Source organism: Mixophyes fleayi, chromosome 10, assembly GCF_038048845.1.
Source record: "Mixophyes fleayi isolate aMixFle1 chromosome 10, aMixFle1.hap1, whole genome shotgun sequence".
Lineage (NCBI taxonomy): Eukaryota > Metazoa > Chordata > Amphibia > Anura > Limnodynastidae > Mixophyes > Mixophyes fleayi.
The window spans coordinates 91,770,699-91,789,623 of record NC_134411.1 but is presented as its reverse complement, the minus strand read 5'-3'; the positions used below and the strand labels follow the sequence as shown (position 1 = coordinate 91,789,623).

General features: G+C 42.2%; 1 protein-coding gene across 1 annotated transcript in view; it reads right to left on the bottom strand.

The window, feature by feature from the left end:
• LOC142103606 (17-beta-hydroxysteroid dehydrogenase type 2-like) overlaps positions 1–6,449 on the bottom strand; it is a 33,715-nt gene extending 27,266 nt beyond the window's left edge. Inside the window, exon 1 of the mRNA XM_075187691.1 lies at positions 6,124–6,449. Within this exon, the coding sequence (XP_075043792.1) occupies positions 6,124–6,394 (271 nt within the window). The 5' untranslated portion in view covers positions 6,395–6,449. The remainder of the gene's footprint in view (positions 1–6,123) is intronic.
• Positions 6,450–18,925: the final 12,476 nt, after the last annotated feature.

Sequence of the window (18,925 nt, the reverse complement as noted above, 5' to 3'; positions counted from 1 at the left end):
TGTCACTGCTACACTACCGTTCTCTCTCTTATATCATCCCATTATGGTCTTTTCCTTACAGCTAATTTTTTGCCCTTTCTCAAACCTTTATTAATTCAAGGTTTGAATTAAAGTAGTCTGATGCCCTAGTCTAACTGACCTCTGGGGATTCTGTTCCAAGTGTGACTATTGTCTGAGTTCAAGTCCATTGTGAAGTCTTGACCTTGTCCAGTAGTCAACCGGCGGTTTGATGAGCCAAGGACTAACATAAGATACTGAGAGAGCTGCACTTGAGAGTGATACGCAAAGAGAGAGTTCCGCGTTGGAGACCAGCGGGAGCCATGCAGAGCTGCAGAGACGTTAAGTGTTGAGTTAACCCTCTAAGTGATTAATACTGGGCAGCCAGGGAGCCTGAGCATTATAATAGAACCCAGGTATCTGTGAACTGTTTGATGACCATGTCTAGAAGAACGGGACAAGGGACACTACAGTGATGTGGGAACAATCTGATGTCAAGAATATGAAAAATTACCCCTGAGATGTGGAGTGTCAGCTCTTGGGTGTTATCTATGAGACATCGCCCATGGTTTACTCATAACTGTGTATGTATGTGCTGGAGGTTTTCAATAAAGAAGTGGATTTTATCTAGAGCTGGTCTGGAGCCAACTTATTATAACAACTGTGATGTGATCTGTATTACTAGACCTGTGATATCCAAAAGCCAATCTGGTTTTCAAACTTGCATCTACAAGAGCCCCTTTCCTGGTCACTCCTGAGCGAGAAGTAGGTGAAATTGTGGAGAGCACCCGCATTACATCCACCTTTAGTAAAAGGGCCACACCTAGCTCTATTATTATCATCAGTACCTTTTATTTATAAGACGCCACAAGGGGCCCGAAGCACTATACATAGGGGGCTTTAACAAACAACAAAACTACCTAGATACAAAAACAACAAAATGACATAACTTCAAACATAAAAATGTTCAACATGACATAATTACATAAAGAAAACACTGGTAGAGAGGGCCTTGCTCACAGAGCTTACATTCTAGAGGGGAGGGGTGGACACAAAGTGGGAGAAGCTGAGTGGGAGCTAAAGGTGGGGGTGGTGAAGGTGGCAGAATAAGGATTAGGGCTGCTAGGCAATGAATGAAGAGGTGAGTTTTTGGGGAATGTTTGAAGCCTTGGAAATTGGTAGTTTAGTATCACAAATTCAGGACCACGCGTAATCCGGCACCTAAGATATAAGACATGTTCACGTTGTTGACATTCCAGCGATCCCTTCCACTGTTAATCAATCGAGAGCAGCACACGTGTAACCTAAGACTTGCATGCAAGGCTCCTGGCAACAGTTATTTATGAGGTGAAATGCAAAGAATGGCAATATGTTCTGATTAATACAAATGCTGAGATTATCCGCAAGCTCAACTGGAGAAAAACAACTTAACCATAAATCACATATATTAAGTATATTTGTCACATGTCGGGGCTGAGCTCCTCGCAGTAATAAATTAACTCCAGTGATCTAGAAGTATTTAGAAGAATCCTCCGTCCGCCAGGGAAAAAGTCTTATATTTTTTTTTGCTTTGTTTGCTGATCGTCGCAGAGTTTCTTTCACACAAAAGCACAGACAAAAATGTTGGGGAAAATGGAATATATGTTGAACCAATTTATTAAATAAATATAAAGACACAAAGGGGTATATTTACTAAACTGCGGGTTTGAAAAAGTGTAGATGTTGCCTATAGCAACCAATCAGATTCTAGCTGTCATTTTGTAGAATGTACTAAATAAATAATAACTAGAATCTGGTTGCTATAGGCAACATCTCCACTTTTTTGATTTGCAGACCTCTCATTAGAAGTGGTCTGAATCTGTAAGCAATTGCTCAAACGCGCCCGTATTGTATATTGCCTACGTTACAACACCCCTTACCTCCCCCGTCGCGCCTCTGCCGGGGTAAGGAGTCTTAAGTGAAGTCTGAATACTCGCACTTGTGTACTTTCACTTTCTAAGTACTCGCATCAGGGCTGTGTTGAGCCATTCATTAAAATGACGTCCTTCTTATCCCTCAAACTACCGTAACCATCTCTATGAGTTATGTGCACTTTAAAAGACAAATGTTCTAATTTTAAGCATTATTAGACTTTTGCATCCACAAACTTGCCATTTTTAAATGACTTCCCTTTAGATGCACCCCCAAAACCTGCTGCCTTAGTATAGGCACGCTCCGGGTCTCTGTTTCACCACAGAACTTCTAAATAAATTGCGATAAAATCTATAGAACAAGGCAGGGGGACATTACATACCATACACAGATATAAAGGAGGTCTTAGGAATAATAACTTGGATCAACTTGGATACAAGTTAGTGATGAGTTATTAATGTTAAAACATTGGTTTACTTAATGTAACTACACAAAACCAATTCTGTTCTATAAACTGAAAACTTCTGCAAGTACTTGTATTTATTAGAGCTGTTTGGGCTTGGTTTTCTGAAAACCGAGCCCACCCGAACTTAGGGGATCCGAGTAGGCTCGTGAGCCGGCTCGTTACTTTCGCACGTCCTCGCATCTGAATCGAGGCAAAACGTCATTGTTGCGTTGTCGGATCTCGCGGGTTTTGGATTCCATAAGTACCTCCCACCCCAGGAGATCCAGTGCCATTGCTCACACAGAAACAGGGGGTAGTACTGTTCTTGTCATTCTCCAGTGACATTGCTCAGTGCCATTGCTCACACAGAAACAGGGGTATCACTGTTCTTGTCACTCTCCAGTCTCCAGTGACATTGCTCAGTGCCATTGCTCACACAGAAACAGGGGTAGCAGTGTACTTGTCACTCTCCAGTCTCCAGTGACATTGCTCAGTGCCATTGCTCACACAGAAACAGGGGTAGCAGTGTTCTTGTCACTCTCCAGTCTCCAGTGACATTGCTCACACAGAAACAGGGGTAGCAGTGTTCTTGTTACTGGTCAAAAATTGACTGGAAATGATTGCAAATTAATGTTATTGAGGTTAATAATAATGTAGGGATAAAAATTAGCCAAATTATGTGATTTTAGCAAAAAAAAATAAAACTAAAAAAATCTGGATTTCATAAAAAAAAAAAAATCGAGATCCAAAACCAAAACATGCAAGGGCAGTTTTGTCAAACCCAAAACCAAAACACAGGGTTAATCCAGATCCAAAACCAAAACACGGGGGTCAGTAAATATCTCTAGTATTTATGTTCATACTCTATTTCCTTGATGACAGTTTTGGGGGATGACTTTTTTGGATGTAGACTGTGGTCATGCTCCAGTATATCAGCATCTCTGGTTGCTATGACAACTAAGCAGGATATAAAAGACTGTTCAAAATGCTGGTTCATGAGCGCTCTCCCGACCAGGGCACTATCTGTGTGGGGTTTGTCTGATCTCCTGATGTCTGTGTGGGTGTCCTCTGTGTGTTCTGATTTCATCTCACTCCATGAAAACATACTGACTTCTGATCTAATAACCCCACGTGCGTGTGTTTGTCTAGTAGTCTATTTAGATGATAAGCTCCAGTGGAGCAGGGACTGATGTAAATGATTGAAAATTCTCTGTACATAGCTCCATAAATAAAGGTCAATCATCACCTACATCATCTGTACCTAAATCTTGACAGATAGTTAGGTGGGAGGCTGGAATATCATCATTATCATCTATTTATTTATATAGCGCCACTAATTCCGCAGTGCTGTACAGAGAACATTCAGTCCCTGCCCCATTGGAGCTTACAGTCTAAATCCCCTAACATACACACACAGACTGAGAGAGACAAAGGTTAATTTAATAGCAGCCAATTAACCTACCAGTATGTTTTTGGATTGTGGGAGGAAACCGGAGCACCCGGAGGAAACCCAAGCAAACACGGGGAGAACATACAAACTCCACATAGATAATGTCATGGTCGGGAATTGAACTCATGACCCCAGTGCTGTGAGACAGAAGTGCTAACCACTGAGCCACTGTGCTGGCCAAAAATTGCCAATTGGATTGGATTAATATTGCAAACGTTAGTAAATACGGGAGATAGACTTCAATTCCCTAAATGTTTCAGTCCACCAACACTTATGACCCCAGACAGCTCTCACGGCCTCATTACAGACTCAGGTTATCAACCTGCAGATCTCCGCATGTTGTGGTTCTACATACACACACTCCGGAGACAGCATGATGGTTACCAGCTGCCTAAACTTGCTCTAGTTGAATTTTTGGCGCTTTCATGCACTGATATAACTTATTAACATCACTATGTCGTCCTTTATATACTGTTTTCTAATAGATAACCGACAATAACATTATATTTTGTGACATTATATACCGCTCTCTTGCTATCTGTCACCGACCTGGGGGTAACTGTATCAAGCCGAGAATTTTCCGGCGGTGTTTGAAAAACCAATCAGATTCTAGCTATCATTTATTTAGTACATTCTACAAAATGATACCTAGAATCTGATTGGGCAACATCTCCACTTTTCAAACCCGCCGGAAAACTCTCAGCTTGATACATTTACCCCCTGGTGTTAGAGATAACAATGATGTTTCATGATTTGTTATTCATCGCACTCTTATTATGAGAGACTGCGTATTGCAATAAATTACATGGGAGGAGATATGGAGAATAAATTATTTAGATCAGCAACCTGTGGCATGTCAGCTCTTGCCGAACCAGAAGTTCCAGCATGCCTTGCCAGCTTTTTACTGTGACTCATACATAGGTCTACAATAGCTGGGTAACTGCAGGTCATGTAATGTCTGCTATAGAACACTGTGGAATTCTATCAACACTACAGGAAGTTTAAATGTTCTCTCCAGATTCCTAATGACAGCCCGGAATATCATATGGTTTATGAAGACAATTGGGAGAGGGGGGAGTGACGTAATGGTAACACTCACTTATATACCTCAAATAATACTGAATGTAGTGTCAATATGCAAAATATCAACACACTCACTTTAAATTGCAATTTTTAGTTCGGTAAACCTTGGTCTTAGGTGCATTTTTATCATTACACTTACAGATACATCAAATTGTGTTAATGTAAATATACTAAAAATCCTTCAGTCATATTCTAATTAATAAACTTTTACTCTATGGATACAAAGAAACTATTTTTGAAAAGAGCTACATATTACCAGGCAGACTCTTATTGGGACAAATAATGACTAATGATTTGTCATCACATACACCATCCCGTTTATATATATTCCCAGATTTATTTCTATATTTGTATACCTTTGGTTATCTAAATCATTTTATTAAAAACAAAAAATTAGCTTAAAATATATATTTAACGTAAACAGATAACATTAAATGTAACAACTTTTATTTTCTTTTTTAAAGATAGTTTTGTAATATTATTATTATTACTACTACTTCTAACAATAATATTAATCTAATAGTGACCTTAAATGTTTTCTATTTTGGCTTTACGTTTAATGCAAACATTTCAAAGATGCAAAACAAGTTGGGCTACTTTTTAAACAGTTTTCGGTCAGGAGAAACTAAAGAGACCTAAATGTCAATCATTAAAAATAATTCAGAGATTTTTTAAACTGAATAAATTCCCCCAATAACTATAGTGGATGCATTTGTAGGCTAAGGCGATGAACACGCTGGCGTTACAATTTAGTATTCAAGATGCATTTGTAGGCTACAAGTGTGAAAATAAAATAATAATATATAACACTGTACGAAACGAGACCAGAAATATTGGCGTTGTTACGTGTGTTGCGTTTATAAAGGCTCCTAGTTCATTTTCAGTGTTACACATTTAAAAACTTTAATACGTGTCAACGTGCGCTCATTTTAAACGCACTGAGGTGTATACAATACAGGCGCATGTTTAAAACACACAGATTGAACCGCACTCGTAAATGCTTCCGAATGCCTACCTGACACCTACATAGACACAATGTGCAATTTATATGCATCTTCACTTGTATTACCACCAGTGTGTAAGTAGCATAAACCTTTGGCACAGATAAAAGCAACAACTACATTGTGACAGTGATAAGAATGCTGAATAAGTAGCAGTTCTGATTTTAAGCACCTAGAGAAACGTGATACAAAGTTGCCAGCACACTGTACACAGGTCTAGTTGCGATATCTCTTACCTGTGATGAGTACAGCCTTGCCTTGAGTGGACAGCATCTGTCTGACAGGTATAGAGATGTAATACAGGACACACGCTCCTATGAATAAGGTCAGACCAAATCTGCCAGACACAACGTAGAGGCAGACAATTCCCAGCATGAACAGTGACAGCAGACTACACACAGAAGCATTTTCTATCTTCACCTTGTTCTTGATTAATTTATAAATGAAAACCCCACTGAAGAGAGCACTTAGGGCTAAATACAGCAGCGCAGAGTCAAACTGGACCATTTCCTTATTCCAAAGTAAGCTGCCAGTTTGTGCTATGATCAGAGACACTTCATTGAACAGGGGAAAAAGGGTGTTTCACAAATTGAAGGAGTTGTTAATGACTAGCTGCTATAAGTATTGACTTCCCACCTCTTTTTATTTCTGTTTTGTGTTGTTCTTTTTTCTCTTTGTTTTGCATACTGACTCCTCCCACCAGTCTTCACTTGTCTAAGAAGTTTCAATAACCCATTCATTACTACAATGACAGGAGGGGAGGAGCTACCAGCACTTCACTTACAGCACCAGGAGACACTCACTATATTATAAAACATATGTATAGATCATGCAATATTATTAAATATGACTTTACGGAGAGGGTAAGTAGGTGTTTAGAACAGACGTCCTGTAAAACCACAGGGAAAGAATTTAAACTTGCTGGTGATATCCACAGGCGGACCTGTGGGACCAATCTGCTGTCTCGTGGTGGTATGTGGATGTCATTGAGACTGAGACCAGGAAATAAATTGGTTTTCCGCCTTTAATAACTTGGCTTGTATGTACCCCCATGCAACTTTTACTAAACACATTGCTTTATGTTTGCACCGTTGTTCTGTTCTGTGCCTGTGTTTTCTGATGCATTGGAAAGCAAACTGTCCAGAGAGCAGCTTGTGACCTATCCAGTGGAAAGGAAAATAAACAACTCTGATTATATAAAGACATGACTGGGTAGCACGGTGGTCAGCATTGATGCCTCACAGCGCTGGGGTCATGAGTTTGATTCCAAACAGGGTCCTATCTGTGTAAAGTTTGTACGTCCTCCTAGTATTTGCATGGGTTTAATCCCATAGTCCAAAAACATACTGTCAGGTTAACTGAAGGAATTTTCAATTTAGTGACAAGGGAGTGACGACATGATTTGCATCATCAAAGCAGAGAGCAACAACTAAGTTCTCGTTATTAATGCCCCGTTCACTTCACAACAAAGTGACGTGGGACCCGGGAGGGTGATTAAGACCAGGACAACTCTGAAATTTGTGAGCTTCCCAGACATTTCGGGAGAGTAATTAAGTATTAGTGTTCTCAAACTGTTTTCTCGTTGCAGAACACCCTGAACTGCAAAGATGGTCTCCAGATTGGCCATGTACGGAGTATACAATGCATTGCTGCACTGCAATCTAATTAGTTGCAGGTTGCATTAGTGCAGCTTTTATTATGCATAGGATCCATGTATCATGCATATTCAATATATGCCTGGTATTAAATATCCAGTCTGACCACCGCATGATGTATTCTGTGCTCTGCTTATTAAGATTGGTTTTGAGTCAAGTTGCATATACCCCTGTGTGACCCAATCTGACCAAAGATGCAATGTTCTACTCCCATCCCCCCACTAATTTTACAAATCATAGTTAGGTCATTGAGATTAAAGGCTATTTTAACCCCTTCATATCTGGGATAATTTGCATATCAATAGCCAGATTATGCAATATGTCAGTTTTACTGTAATTACGGCTTCCAGATCAACCACGTCAATTCTGACACATAGATTACACATGCTGCATGTCTACACTGCAATCAGATCACACGCATGTCTGCTGTAAGCATGTAAACTAGGTGTCGTGCAGACACGCAGCATTGTGTACTTGATAAGGTGTCTAAATGGCCAATCTGGTAGCCAGGGCCGACACTACGAATTGGCAAACCAAGGTTGTTATCTAGTGGGTCAATAGTTAGGGGGTGCCTAAAGCACTGAATGGTGCCCTCAAATGCAGCGGGGACCGCCGATATGGAGGAGAAGCGTCTTACCTGTGAAGCTGACAACAGTTACTCCTCATTGTCAGTGATTGGCTGGGAGAGCGGCGCTGAGCTATGATGTCACTACCCAGCGCCACACTCCCACCTCCTGCCTACTAAATAGCAGTGTTGGGGCACCACTTCCGATGGGTAGAAGGTTGCTGTCTAGGGTGCTCACAGAACTTCCTCCGACCTTTCTGGTAACCTTTTGTCTATGTGTCCAGTATTTTTTAATTGAAAGTCCGGTAACAGTGCTTTCGTACCCTGTAAAAAAAAACAAAAAAGTGCAGGGTGCAGAACTGGTCCTCCTCTGAAGAGGAAAGCCCTAATCCCCTTCCCCTGAGACCGAAAGGTCCCTTAGACCCTCTTCGGCACAAGGCTAGTGGGGTCGCGTTTGCCCTCGGGATATACCGGAGCTTTACCTAGGGCATGACTAACTTGCCCCTCCCCGAAAGGGAGGGCATTAGTGGATTCAGGGGTGCTGGAATCTCAAGGCCACACAGACACCCCTAGATCTTCGGAGATGCGGATCCCATTAGGACCTACCCGCACCCCTAAAATCTGTGAAAGGTGAAATTGACAAACATGGAGAAAAAATAAATAGTGCCGTGCGGTCATGGCCCCGGCCAAACAGCCGGTTAAATATATTTTCCCGCCCAGCCATAAGGCCGGGACAAAAGGAAGACGAGTGTAAAAGACAGAGATCTAACGTGCAGGTTGCCAACAAAATCACATGTTATGGTGCAAGACCTGAGATTTATGGCAGCTCAGGGTCGCACATTAGTCCCGGGCTTTTAATGCCGATTCCTAGCCCCCTGACCAGAGGACCAAGCACAACTCTGCCACAACTGCACTTGATCTTAGCCAAAAGGCAATGAAGCAATAAGTGTCCAGTTTGCATGGCTGACTTGACAAGCCCAAGGGTTCGATCAGACAAGTGTTTAGTGAGCGTTGAGACCAAATCTGCTTCCTCGGTCATTATTGAAAAGGCATCAGTATTGTTGATCTCGATGCCTGCGAGCCTCCGCTATTGATACGGACACACGCAGCTCTGCCCCAAAGATGGTAAAATCGAGCGTGATTGATTTTTAAAGTTATCCTGTCAGAGTAATTAACCGCAATCTATGAAGACTGGGGGCAGAGCTTATCATGACAGGAACTGAATAATCCAACATCTGTCATGATAAGCCCCTCCTCTGAGCATCTGCTCTGGGGGCGGTCCTCTGAATGAGCCCTAAGTGGGAATGCACATCAGCATTATGAAGTAATGACCATCTGTTTCTTAATTCAGCCCAGGTTACTGTAGACTGTTGGAAAATCAGTGGAGAAGAAGATTGTTTACCATCTCAAGAAGACATTGTTGGGAGGTGTGACGTGTCATCAACCAACCAGTATGTTCCTTCCTGTTTCTGTGGATCACGATGGCTTCTATCAACAAAGCCTCAGAATTTCCTAACATTTGAACAACAGCAATCCTTTTATAAAGCTGCTGTGTAACTTGAGAAATTGCCTCGCTCGAGACAAAGGGTACAGCAATACTTCCCAATTGTCAATAGCATGCACTTTGCCATAGATATCTATGTTAAAATATTAACTGATGCAGGTGTTCCATTAAGTCTGACCTGTAGTCTCTCACCTATGCTCTGGTTTACGTTGCCAACTCAGCCCATTAAAATTAAACATGTGAAATACAGAGGCTGCAGGGATCCGTGACAATTACTTCCAATCCCTGCATTTACCTGATAACCCTAAAAAGTACTTGTGAAGTAATCACTTATTGAAAAATTCAAGGGAAAAGATTGATTCTGGTGTGCAGTCATAATGATATACCAATAGGGTTCAGAACACCCTTAGGTGCTGAGGTAAACCCCTCAGAATCCCCTCAAAAAAAGTTTCTATGCGGCTACATCCCCTTTTTTTTTACCCCTTTGTGCTCCTGCAAGAAGTCTACACTAGGCCTGAACAAACTGTGGCTCTTCAGGTATTGTGAAATTACAAGCCCCAGCATGCACTGTCAGTAGATAGCCTGCTGGTAGCTGGCAGAGTATGTTGAGACTTGTAGTTTCACAACACATGAAGAGCCACAGGTTGTCTTGGCCTGACCTACACTATTATTGGTTACTAAAGGAAAGAATCCTGCACATTTGTAATTAGTATAGTATTATATATTGGTCATCAGAACTATGGAGATGGATTTATATTATATACTGGACATTTGTGGCTTTGATACAGTCTAGTCATAGGTGCTATGATAGTCATATTGGGTTGGGCCCAGGGGAATTTAGCTAAGTCACCTATTTTTATTTGGTAAGACCTTCACACAAGTGTACGAATCTTATATAACAAACTGGACCAAGCTGGTTGGGTAGTTCCTGCCACTTTCATGAAATACTCTGCTTAGTTTTCTGGTTGTTTTTGTAAGGCCTGTATTTTAGCCACAAAACGTTGCCCTTGGTTTCAACACAGAACTGCTCTGTGGCTATAAATGTATTCAGTTGAAGCACCTTGTGGTTAGATGAGAAAACACAGAAATGTGCCGTATCTTCTCTGCCCTGTATATCGTCAGGTCTCCTTCCGACTTCCTGCTTGTAGAAAAATCAGAACCAGGAAAAATAGCAGATGGTTATGGGGAGAAACATAAGATAGTGGATGTAATATATAAATGTTGAAAACTAGCCAAGAAATGGGCCTGTTATGAAAAGTTCTTAAAGACTTTCAGCTTGTGACTATGAAGGGCCAATGTATGAGCTTCGACGGGAACTTTGGGCCACCTAGCAGCCGCGCTTCCTGCCATGGCAGCAGTTCTGCCACTGGTTTGTTGCAAGGTGGACCAAAGTTCCCATCGATGCTCGTACATTGGCCTTGTTCACTGAAGCCCTGTTTTGGCTTGCCGTTCCGGAACTGAAAACTCAATCAAGACTTCCCTACACATGTGTACATGTGCTTAATTACAATTATCATGCTGGACACTACAACTTACTCGTATAAATCCTGACACTTGGAAAAGGACTCCTGCCTGTAATCGCTGGTTGAAACCCCAGGAACAAACAGTTGCTGCAAACTGACAGATATGTTGTGAATAACTGAACCTCCTTAGCAACATCTGTAACCATTGGAACAATTAGATGTGGCGGAGGCTTCAGCAGACAACGGGTAGTCAGACGAGCCGGGGACTGGTACACTGAAAGGTCAGGAAGTACCAAATCAAAATCCAGGGAAAGGTCAGGCAAGCCGAGAACTGGTACACATAACAGTCGGCGATGTACAAAATCACAATCCAAAGGGAGGTCGCTAAACTAAGCCAAGGTCCAGATATCATGTAATAGCCAAAGAAAGTATATGCCAGACGAAAAGGATAACCTGTTGCTCTGACACTGCAGCAGTGTCAGAGCAGGTTTAAATAGTCTAAAGATTTGAAAATCAGTCATGTGACATCGGGCAGTCAGCCTGGAAGTGCTACACGCCCACTGTCAGAGTGGATGCGATCGGAGACAGCGCTGAAGCGAGGAAGGTAAGTCTGCAGTGTGATACTGCTCCTCCTCAATGTCAGTGAAATGTTGGGAGTGTGTCGCGGGGCTATGATGTCATAGCCCAGCGCCACACTACCAGTGTGAGTGACAGTAGATGCCACCCCCACCTCCCACCTAATAAGGTAAGAAACAACGGAGAAGAGGCGATACACAGAGCCTGGAGTAAGGTGCCACCTGAGGTACCCATAGCAGGGGCAAACGCAGGATTTGTAGAGGGGGGTTTCCACACCACGCTGCCAGTGGGCGTGACCAGCATAAATGGGGGACGTGGCTATAATTTTAGACAGTGTTTGGCTGCTCTCCAACTCTTTCTATCCCCATAATATAAATGGGCAATGCTGTGTGCACTACTGTTAGGTGCACGCAGCTCTCCCTTTTCAAGCAGAGCCGTGTGAAGTGGAAGCAGGGTCCAGCCACCTCAATTATACAGTGCCCCAGTCTTGGAGGGGGGTTTCCAGGCACTAGTACCCCCCCCTCAGTTTGCCTATGCATAGAGCGCTGTAGCAAATAGATATAGTACAAGAACATTTTTATACATCCAAATCCAAACAAATACAAAGCCATATGAAAAAGTATAGTATATAAATGCCTTTAAATTAGCTGTAAGGGGTGACAGAGGGCAGACCTGAAGGTGTCTTCTACCGTACAGTGTGTTACAGCCCAAACCAAACTAAAATGACTAAATCAATAAATACGATACTTGGAATAAAGGACCTAACTTTTTACCTTTGCATTCATGCCACAAATCAGGTGAAATCTTGCAATAGATGACTAATTTAAATGCACATTCATGGAGGCATGAACCTAACGGTCCGAAAGAGAAATAAACGAGACAACCCTAATTTGCCTTGTGACACAAAGTCCTAAACCGCTCCCTGGAAGTCTGGTGAGCTTTGGAAAAATTCTTCCTCAGCAATCCCGATACTATTTCAAATATCTTTTGTTCTAAAGAGTTCCTGAAACTTAATGTTTTATTAACTCTTTCATAACAAACGATTAGCTGTATAGTTTTATTGGTCTTTAATTGAGATGAGCAAGACAGGAGGGGTGGAAGGAGAACATGGAGTTGTACTAGAGTAGAGGGACTTAGTAGAGGGACAATTGTATCAGAATTAAATGATTATTTTTCTCCATTCAAGCCGTATACTGTGCAACCAACACACCTTATAATTGGTTATGTACGGCTTGGAGCACTCTACACTGACAGGAAGCTTCTGTCTGTTGCTGTGAATATTATGTTCAAGGGCATCGTGCCCAGAGGAGAACTTGTGTTCTTCACAGTCCCCTGCAAGGAGTGTTTCTCAGAAAAGGTTCCTGTGTACATTACTAGATAACAGTAGATGGAAACACAAAGAACATCACCAGATTGTACTTAAGACTGAAGTACAGAAACGATCAGCTGGTAGCACAGGATCCTTGGTAAGATTATGTTTGTTTCTCAAGTGTCCCTGAACATTGCCCAACTTGTTAGTGCGCTCTGTACAAGCCAGAAACACTGTCCAACTTTAATAATATGATTTTATCACCCCCCCAGCTTGGTTACAAATATATGTCTTCTTCTATCACTTAGGTCCACGATGTAGGAAGCCCCTTTCCTGTCCATTGTATATGATTTCCAAAAGAAATAAAGAACTACAGGTCATACACTCTGGTTTGTAGTATAGACAAATGTCTATCATGGAGAGGATACAAATGAACGGAAACGTTTCTGGTAGAGGGAGCAGTGGAGTAGTTCATGCATCCATTGAAAAACTTGCTTTAACCCGATTTATATCCCAGTGCCAGGTCTTTGTCACCTTAATCAAGTCACTTTATTAACCTCTTCCAGACACCAAACAACGAGACTCTTAAGCCGGCTTGGACAGGGATCCTCTGCTGGAGTAATTCCAAACATTGAGGATTTAGAGTTGGGCAGGAGTCCATTTGCGCCATGTAAGAAGTGCTTCGGTGCGCCATACATGCCTCAAAAGCCGAATTTTGAGTTACATGTATCTTTGTCCTGTGGCCACTTGTGCCTGGAGAGGAGGATTGGGGGTGTTCTCATGCAAGTAGATTACAGTAAGGGTGTGCAGGCGAAAGTTAAGCATGCACTCTAGAGATGCATCTTCTTTAGAGTTACAGATCTCTACAGAATCCTTGTTGCATGGCAACTTGCTGTATTCAACTACAAGCAAATCTCAAGAAACATTTTCATATGAATACGGGTCTAAGTACTCTCTGGCTCTATGTTAAACCCCCCCCCCCCGTTCCACCTATCAAATCACAAGCAGTCGGAAGTGCTATTTGTGTGTGATCTTGAATTGCATGCAGTTCTGCTCACCAGCGTAAATCTTGGCGCAAGCGCAGAGCGATTTAACGCACGATGCAGCATGTAAATGAAGTTACGTTTATAAAGTATATTTTACTTCTGTACTAGCTAGTGGCACAAATACGTGTAGTTTATAATACAAAGACAATGCCGTGTCACTAATCACTATCAGACGGCACTTACACCTGACCTGTAGCTGGTACCAAGTATACTTATAAGAAACTCATCATCATCACCATTTATTTATATAGCGCCACTGATTCCACAGAGCTGTACAGAGAACTCACTCACATCAGTCCCTGCCCCATTGCAGCTTACAGTCTAAATTCCCTAATACACACACAGACAGAGAGGGAGACAGACAGAGACTAGGGTCAATTTGTTAGCAGCAAATTAACCTACCAGTATGTTTTTGAAGTGTGGGAGGAAACCAGAGCACCCGAAGGAAACCCACGCAAACACGGGGAGAACATACAAACTCCACACAGATAAAGCCAAGGTTGGGAATTGAACTCATGACCCCAGTGCTGTGAGACAGAAGTGCTAACCACTGAGCCACCGTGCTGCCCATAAACCAGAACTAGAATTGGCCACCCCACATCGGCACGCCCCTCCTGCACATGGCGCACGTTAGTCCGCCCCTTCCCCCGTACCGCCTCTCAATTCATAGGCAATCGTGTCATTTGCGTTTGGACATTAATAGCATGCAGTTGCGTTTATTGGCATGAGGTCTGTTTCGGAGCATGCGCAGAGCAATTTCAATCAAGGTACGGTACGCAAACAGACATACACCCAAACGTGAACCAGGCCCTTAGTGTCCAAGTTAGAATATTCATCCTTGATGTAATCTATTGGAAACATAAAAAAAAAATCCCCGATACGAAACTATAACTCTGCCACAGAATGACAATGGTCCTGATTCATTAAGGAAATTAGGCAAGGAATTGAGATAGTTTTCTTACTTAAGTTTTCTGGACAAAACCATGTTGCAATGCCAGGGGTGCAAATGATTTTTTTATTTTGCATATAAGTTAAATATTGTCTATTTTTTCATGCAGCACACAAATACTTGTTAGTTTATTTGTACACTGTAATTTAAAGTTGATCTAGGGAAAAAAAAGCCAATATTTTACTTCTGTGCAAAACAAAAAACTAATTTGCCCCCCTTGCATTGTAACATGGTTTTGTCCAGGAGAAAACTTATGTAAAAAAAATTAATGAATCAGGCCCAATGTCTTTAACTTACTGTGAAGGTAAACAGCCAATCACAAGAGGCTAGCGTGGGAAATCGCTTGTGACCGGCTGAGTGGCTATGGGCCCGCCAAGTCAATTAAGTACAATGTCACATTTCAACAGTGCTCATTAAGGAGCTTTGCCGGCACTCTGGGACCCGGATACCTGTGCCTGGTGGTCCACAGGATGGCACACAGCTGCGGGCTCCTGGTTAGCCCAGCGTTGCCCAGCTGCCGCACTTTGGCCACCAATGGGGAGGTCACAGCGACGGCTTTAATGTATTGGTTTTTACTAAATACACTTCTTTATCGTTCTTCTGTATTTTTCCATTCCTTTGCCCATTTCTTACTTAAATTAAATATTAGCAAGTGAAATACAGAATGTGCTGAAAGCAAACATCATGTACCGGTAATGTCCTCATGTCTGCAGGATTCTCTCATCCCAAATCAATGTGATTTTCCCATCGCTGCGGGACATGCCTTCCTCGTCCCTTCTTATTTATGAGGACACTCCCTGGGGTTAAACTGGAAAAGTACACGTCATCTATGAACAATTATTCCTTTATCACGGAGCATATAAAATTCTAGTAAAAGTTACTGTTTATTTCCCGACACCAAAGAAGTTTTTTATTTTTTAGTCCTTTATTGAAGAGAACTTTTTACCTATATATCCAATAATGTCTCTATCCCTTTAAAATTAACTTCATAGATTGGATCTGTCCAACGCGTGATGGAATTCCTTCGTAGAATCTAATCCTCTCATCTCCCAGAACATATATCGTAGCACATTCCTCCTTCATTATATATCTTTATACCATTTTTATTGCTGTCACTTAGTAAAACAAGACAGATCCTGGTTATCCAACTGCGAGATCCTCTAACTGATATATATAACTTAATTACATGTCCTGACATTCTACCGTTTTAGCCATATTTATAATTGTAAAGTACATTTATTGTGCGATAGTACAAGTACAAGAGAAACACTTGTACATGACACAAAAACATTGGTTGGAGATACAGACTAAGATTGAAATTGATATATTATTCAAACCTCAGTTGCTATAACAGTGATAGTCAATTTGATGCACTTCAGGGGCCAAATGTGCTGCACTCTAGCCAAAGGGCCGCGCGTTATGTCATCTTAGCTAAGTTAAAACAATACAATTAATCATAGAAAGAGACACCTACCTGTAATAACAAATGATCAGGCATTTTATACAAGTGTTACAAGGTATAACTAACTAATCTGACAGTATAGCAGGAAGGAGCCGGGGGCCACAAGAGAAACATAGAATTTAACGTCAGTTAAAAACCGCTTGGCCCATCTAGTCTGCCCATTTTTTAACCTATGGTAACATCAAACCCTATTTGGCCCATTAATCTTTGTTAGGAAATCCTGATGTCTATCCCAAGAATGTTTAAATTGCTCTACTGTAGTGGTCAGGGAACAGGGGTAATTTACCCCAAATGGGGTAAAAATGAAATCCCTGGGGGTAATGCTGCCGATTCACATGCTGTCAGTTGGATTGTAGACCCCTTTAAATGTGAAATTGCTGTTGTACCAGAAGAGCCTCAAGGGTTGGCAGAGGCACTTCTTGAGCTTCGATGCAATAATGAAGCACGTATTGCATTTGAAAACAAAGCAGATCTGTCATATTTTTGGATGTCAACAGCTGCAAAGGCATCAAAATTGCCCATGAGGAGGCAGTCAAAAAGTTGCTGCCTTTTGCAACAACCTACCTTTGCGAACAAGGATTTTCCACTCTAACGAACATAAAAACAAAGCAGAGGAATCGATTGAACGCTGAAGACTGTATCCAAATTGCTCTGGCATCAAAATGCCCCAATATTGATGCTCTCGTATCAAAAATGAAGCAACATCATTTCTCCAAAACCTGAAGTTTTGAAGTTGAAGCTTTCAAATAAATTTTGAATAGATTCAATCAAATTTTGAATTCCAATAGTTAATAATATATGATTTCCTTCCTTTGAAAATCAAGGGGGTAACGTCGGCGTATCTAAATATATTTGGGGGTAAAAGGTAAAAAAGTTCCCTGACCCCTGCTCTACTGTGTTACCCTCTACCATCTCTTATGAGAGGCTATTCCCCTTCTCCACTCTGTGAAGTAGTTTTCCTCTGAACCTACTTCCCCCCAGTGTCGGTACATGTCCTCGTGTTCTAATACTTCTCTTCCCCCCAGTGTCAGTGCATGTCCTCGTGTTCTAATACTTCTCTTCCCTCCAGTGTCAGTACATGTCCTCGTGTTCTAATACTTCTCTTCCCTCCAGTGTCGGTGCATGTCCTCGTGTTCTAATACTTCTCTTCCCTCCAGTGTCAGTACATGTCCTCGTGTTCTAATACTTCTCTTCCCTCCAGTGTCGGTGCATGTCCTCGTGTTCTAATACTTCTCTTCCCTCCAGTGTCAGTACATGTCCTCGTGTTCTAATACTTCTCTTCCCTCCAGTGTCAGTACATGTCCTCGTGTTCTAATACTTCTCTTCCCCCCAGTGTCGGTGCATGTCCTCGTGTTCTAGTACTTCTCTTCCCCCCAGTGTCAGTACATGTCCTCGTGTTCTAGTACTTCTCTTCCCCCCCAGTGTCGGTGCATGTCCTCGTGTTCTAATACTTCTCTTCCCTCCAGTGTCAGTACATGTCCTAGTGTTCTAATACTTCTCTTCCCCCCAGTGTCAGTGCATGTCCTCGTGTTCTAATACTTCTCTTCCCTCCAGTGTCAGTGCATGTCCTCGTGTTTTAATACTTCTCTTCCCCCCAGTGTCAGTGCATGTCCTCGTGTTTTAATACTTCTCTTCCCCCCAGTGTCGGTGCATGTCCTCGTGTTCTAATACTTCTCTTCCCCCCAGTGTCAGTACATGTACTCGTGTTCTAATACTTCTCTTCCCCCCCAGTGTCAGTGCATGTCCTCGTGTTCTAATACTTCTCTTCCCCCCAGTGTCAGTACATGTCCTCGTGTTCTAATACTTCTCTTCCCCCCAGTGTCAGTGCATGTCCTCGTGTTCTAATACTTCTCTTCCCCCCAGTGTCAGTGCATGTCCTCGTGTTCTAATACTTCTCTTCCCCCCAGTGTCAGTGCATGTCCTCGTGTTCTAATACTTCTCTTCCCCCCAGTGTCAGTGCATGTCCTCGTGTTCTAATACTTCTCTTCCCCCCAGTGTCAGTGCATGTCCTCGTGTTCTACTACTTCTCTTCCCCCCAGTGTCAGTGCATGTCCTCGTGTTCTAATACTTCTCTTCCCCCCAGTGTCAGTGCATGTCCCCGTGTTCTACTACTTCTCTTCCCTCCAGTGTCAGTGCATGTCCCCGTGTTCTAATACTTCTCTTCCCCCCAGTGTCAGTGCATGTCCCCGTGTTCTACTACTTCTCTTCCCCCCAGTGTCAGTGCATGTCCTCGTGTTCTAATACTTCTCTTCCCCCCAGTGTCAGTACATGTCCTCGTGTTCTAATACTTCTCTTCCTTTGTAGAATGTTTCCCTCCTGCACCTTTTTCAAGCCCTTGATATATGTGAAAGTTTCTATCACGTCCCCCTTTTCCCTTCTCTGCTCCAAACTATACATATTAAGTTAAGGCTCGGAGGGCCACATTCAGTCCTGGGGCCAGCTACTGCCCTGCATTGAGCGAAAATAATGCAACAAGTTAGAAACCAATGTTTTAGTGTCATGTACAAGT